Source organism: Monoraphidium neglectum (assembly GCF_000611645.1).
Source record: "Monoraphidium neglectum strain SAG 48.87 unplaced genomic scaffold scaffold00235, whole genome shotgun sequence".
Classification (NCBI taxonomy): Eukaryota; Viridiplantae; Chlorophyta; class Chlorophyceae; order Sphaeropleales; family Selenastraceae; genus Monoraphidium; species Monoraphidium neglectum.
Window position 1 is genome coordinate 835 of NW_014013393.1, and position 4,766 is coordinate 5,600.

Consider the following 4,766-nt stretch of genomic DNA (forward strand, 5'->3'; position numbering starts at 1 on the left):
CCGCCACATCAGGTGCGGCGGAGCGCCCGCAGTGGCGATCTCGGCCTGCAGGCCGCGGCAGCCGCCCTTGCGCTGCAGGTTCTGCGGGCGCGGCGGGTAGAAGGCCTGGTGGAACGCCTGGAAAGCCTCTGGCACGCGGGAGGCGTCAAAGGGGTAGTACAGGCCTGTGTGGTCGGGGCCCAGGTCGGCGCTGCTGATGTTCACTGTGACGCTGCACAGGGGCGAGGTGGTTGTTGAGAGGGGGCGGCAAATGAGGGGGTTTGAGCAAGAAGAAGGGACCGCAAGCGAGCGAGCTTTCCCTGCTGCGGCACGTGGCCCATGGCTTTGCTGCTGCACGAAGGGCTGCGGCGCCGACCCGAGCACTCCAGGTATGCAAGTAAGGTTGTGTCAATGCTCGCGGGTTCGCGCCGCAGCAGAAAGGCTCACGTGTCTGACAGCTCAGCGGGCTCCTGAACCCAGTGCCACGGCCGCTGCTGCGCTGCCACCAGGCCGGATGCCTCGGCGCCGCTGCTGCTGCTTGCCAGGTCGGACTCTTGCCCTTGCAATGCCGTTTCGTCCTGGGGGTCACTTGCTGGGTTACGCGTGTCGGTGCTGTACGACCTGCAACGGCTGCTGCCCATGGCGAAGCCATTCCTGTCACCGCCACCCCCGCCGCCGCTACCTTTGCCGCTGCTGCCGCTGTTGCTGCTGACGCCGCCCCAGCCGCCCCCACCGCTGCTGTCTGCGCTGCAGCTGCACTCGCCAGAGCCAAAACCGCGGCCGCTGCTAGTGCCACTGGTAGCAGCAGCCCAAGCATTTTCCTGCCATGCAAACAGCTGCCTGTGTGAGGAAGCGAGGAAGCGGCACTTGGTTGGCGACATTTCAGCCAATGCAGCACGAGCTGCTCATCGTCGCTGCTGCAACACCCTTCTCCAACCCACCTGGCTGCCTGCTGCGCAGCTGGGCAGCGCAAAGCGCGCATGTGAGGCTGTGTTATCTCTACTCAGTGACGCAAAAAAGGAATCCTGTGCTGCGATGTTCGGCTGATCTGCAGAGCAGGGATCTGGAAGTCTAGCACTATGGCGCAGCTTTTCGGCTGTGTAGAACTTTTCCACGAAAAGCGATAATTACAATGCGACCTGTACACGGCTAAACATCAAGACTTCGAGTCGTGACCTCTCTTCAAACCGGCGACTTTATGAGGCGGTTCACCGCCGCCTTCAAAGGACTACTTCCGCACCGGCTACATCAACAATCCATGGCACCGAGAAGCACAGCAGCAGCAGTCGCAGCAGCGCCGGCTGCGGACCCCGATGTCGCAGCGCGTGTCAGCGTATGCAAGCAACTAAGGGACCTGCTCGCTGCGCTTGAGTGCGCGGCGGATACTGAGTGGCCGCCTGCAGAGGTGTCTGGCCAGCTGAGAGCCATCGCCGGGCAGCTGGAGGCGCAACAGCAGGGCCAGCAGCAGCGCGAAGCTGGAGCGCTGGCCACGCCGTGTGCATCCGGCACCACCGCCACTGCCAGCCATGAAGGTACAAGGAGCGCGGCATTGCCTGTGCATGCCCGGATTGGAAGAAGCTTTTGATCCTGTGCTGCTGGGCTGCTTGTCAATTCGTGCAGCTTCTGTCGATGCCCATCGGTACTGCGATGACACAGCCGGCTGCCACGTAGGGCGCTAATCGCCCTGCACGCACAACCAACTCATGCATCCTCGCGCTGCGTGCCCCTTAGTTATTGAGCAGCTAGAGAGAAGCTACCAAGCTACCACGTCAGCAGCGACGGCGGCGCCCGCTGCGGCGCCGCCGGCGCAGCCGCAGACCAAGCGGCGCAGGCGTGCCGCTGGAACAGCAGGTGTGCACCATGCTTCCTCTACAATTTGCGCATTCAAATTTCAAGCGTCACCAAGCCAGCGGACTTTCTGGATTGTTGCATAGAGGAGTGTGACTTGATTGAAAGCTGTCCTGATTGCGTCGGCCCATGACTAGCATACGCTCCGCAGCGAGCCCTGCTTCCGCGCGCCGCCGCCCTCACCCCGCCACCCAGCCGCCGCCGCCAAGCCGCTCGACTTCTCGCGGTACCGCCAGCGGTACGTGGCCCTCCACCTGATGTACCTCGGAGGGAAGTACCATGGCCTGGCGCGGCAGCCGGACACTGAAAACACTATTGAGGCGAGAGATGCTCTTGAGGGTCCCTTTGGGGCAGGGGGGCATGTGGGAGGTGCCAGGAGGCGCGCGGGCCCTGGCAGGCAAGCGGCGGGCGGCGCACACGCGGCCTCGGCGGCGCCGAGCCGACGGGCGTCCGGGCCCGAGCGGCGCGCGGGGCACGTGTTCGGCTGAGTTTGGGCGGCGTTAGCTTGAGGCCGCTAGACTCGCCAAAGAGCGACCGACCCGCTCCGGCCCCCAACCTCCGCAGGGCGTGTTTTTCGCGGCGCTACGTCACGTGCGGCTGATCCCCCCAGAGGCGGAGCCTTCCTCCCTCCAGTACTCGCGCTGCGGCCGCACCGACAGGGGCGTGAGCGCGCTGGGCCAGGTGGGCGGCCTTGGGGCGCAGGGCGGCCCATAAGGTGCCAGCATGTGGTTCATGCATGGGCCGGCATGGGTTAGGTGATTCAAGCAGCAAGGTGGCACGAAATAATCTCGTGTCTGAAAGGAAGTAACCTCGTGCCTGAAAGCAAACCGCGCGGTTACAAAGGAGGTTGTTCTTCTATGATCAGAGCCTGCGGGGCCCCCTGCATTTTCTGCAGGTCCTGGCCATCAAGCTGCGCTCTGCAGCGCGCGCCGACGAGCCCCCGCTGCCGGCAGACGAGGAGACGGACTTTGCAGCCATCATCAACAGGTGCAGCATCTGTTGGCAGAGCAGGGGCGGCGCCGCTCAAACCCCTCCTCCCCTTCCACTGCATGCACGTGTCACTTTTACGGTTGGGGCGGGCATCTCTTCAAAGAGGCAACGCCGCCCGCGTTCCGCCCCCCATCCAAGGCTTGCGCTCACCTTCAGGACCACACACCCCAAGGCATGCTGCTGTCGCATCCCCGCATATTTAGCCAAGCACCCGTCCACCTTCGCGCCCCCCCCCTCCAAAGGGCCCTGCCTTCAGACATCCGCGTGCTGGGGTGGGCTGACGTCAGCGACGGCTTCAGCGCCAGGTGCGCCCCTCCCTTTGCCGGCGCCATGGCGGCCGCCAGCAGCATTGCCCAGGGGGTTTCAGCTCCAGTGCTGCCGCCCCGCCCTCGCTTGCCGTGCCACCCCACCGGCAGCCACCCAATCCTGCATGTCGCCTCAGCTGGCCTACCGGGGTGGTGATGCAATCCCCTGGTACCGAGCTACTTTCATATGCACCACCAGACCTGGTGCTGATGGTGTTGCATATGGCAGGACCCCTGCGCCGCCTGGCATCACCCCACACCCGCACCTCCCAGGTTTGACGCGCGCACCCGCGAGTACAAGTACTTCATTGTGCAGGACGGGTCGCTCGATCTGGCGGCCATGCGCGAGGCGGCGGGCGCGCTGGTGGGGGAGCACGACTTCAGGAATTTCTGCAGGGCCGACGTCCTGCAGGTGAGGGGCCATGGCACCACTTATACAATTATATCATCAATCTTATACTCCCGGGGCGGGGGCCGGGGTATTGGCTTCAGCAGGCGGGCCGAGCGAGCGGTGGTAGGGCAGCAGCCGCCGCAGTTGGTCGCGCTGTGGCACCAGCGCTGATTGTACGTGGAGGCGCATCTTCACAGGCGGGTGAGGACTGCTTAGCACATGGTCTATGCACGGTCTTCAGCCGCGTGTTGCATGCACGCGTGCACTCATGGGATGACCGCTCATCGACCCAGCGTGCCCGTCCCCGTACCGCCCCGCAGGTCCGCAACTTCAGGCGCAGCATCCTCAGCGCCTCCATCGACCGCGTGCCCGCGGCGGCCGGCGACTGCCAGGTCTACGCCCTGTGCATTCGGGGCACCGCCTTCCTTTGGCACCAGGTGGGTGGGGGGGGCGCGCCCCTGGTTGATCGCTGGGCGCCGCCTATTGCTTAGGGGACGGACTCCACTCCAGTGAGGGGGGTCAGCATGCTGTGAATGTGCAGCTGCCGGGCAGCTGCTCCGGCACGCTTGCGTGCTGCAGCGCCCCTCAACCTTCGGCGAGTCCAGCAAGGGCTTTCCGGCCGGCCTTGGGCCCCCGTCGCGCCGTGCGCATGTTTCCTGGCCCGCCCACATCCACGCACCTATTTAGAACTCCGCCTGCACCAGTGCCCTCATATACACACCCCACACGCCACCGTTCCCCTACAGCGCACACACGCACACGAACACCAGCACACACACGCCACACACCATGCGATTTGCGCCTTCTCCCCGGCCCTGCAGGTCCGCTGCATCGCGGCGCTGCTGCTGATGGTCGGCCGCGGCCTGGAGGCGCCCTCAATCGTGGCCACCCTCCTCGACGTCACCCGGGTGCCCGCCAAGCCGCAGTACAACTACGCGCCTGAGGAGCCGTTGATGCTGTACGCGTGCGAGTTCGAGGGGATCCAGTGGGTCAGGCGCCCGCGGGCGCTGGCGCGCGCGTGCGAGGACGTGAGGGGCCACATGGACCGACACCTGGTCGCCGCCGCGATGTGCGGCGCGATGCTGGACACGCTGCTGCCGCAGCTAGGGGAGCCTCCGCAGCAGGGGCAGCAGCAGGCGGCGGCGGCGGCGGACGGCGGCGGCGGGGATGGCGGCGGCGGCGGTGGCGGCGGAGGCGGCTGGGGCGCGGGCGGGCCGGCGGCGGCGGCCGCAGCGGCGGGGCACGTCCCGCTG

The 4,766-nt window shown here is 66.0% G+C and overlaps 2 protein-coding genes across 2 annotated transcripts in view; one reads left to right on the top strand and one right to left on the bottom strand.

Moving 5' to 3' along the window:
• MNEG_2153 (hypothetical protein) overlaps positions 1-860 on the bottom strand; it is a gene marked incomplete at both ends in the record, with an annotated part of 1,591 nt that extends 731 nt beyond the window's left edge. Inside the window, 2 exons of the mRNA XM_014049364.1 lie at positions 8-211; positions 427-860. Of these exons, the coding sequence (XP_013904818.1) occupies positions 8-211; positions 427-860 (638 nt within the window). The remainder of the gene's footprint in view (positions 1-7; positions 212-426) is intronic.
• Positions 861-1,237: 377 nt separating this feature from the next.
• Positions 1,238-4,766, top strand: part of MNEG_2154 (hypothetical protein) — a gene marked incomplete at both ends in the record, with an annotated part of 7,737 nt that continues 4,208 nt past the window's right edge. The window contains 9 exons of the mRNA XM_014049365.1: positions 1,238-1,511; positions 1,711-1,830; positions 2,023-2,189; positions 2,392-2,508; positions 2,723-2,814; positions 3,060-3,122; positions 3,396-3,534; positions 3,834-3,950; positions 4,335-4,757. Of these exons, the coding sequence (XP_013904819.1) occupies positions 1,238-1,511; positions 1,711-1,830; positions 2,023-2,189; positions 2,392-2,508; positions 2,723-2,814; positions 3,060-3,122; positions 3,396-3,534; positions 3,834-3,950; positions 4,335-4,757 (1,512 nt within the window). The remainder of the gene's footprint in view (positions 1,512-1,710; positions 1,831-2,022; positions 2,190-2,391; positions 2,509-2,722; positions 2,815-3,059; positions 3,123-3,395; positions 3,535-3,833; positions 3,951-4,334; positions 4,758-4,766) is intronic.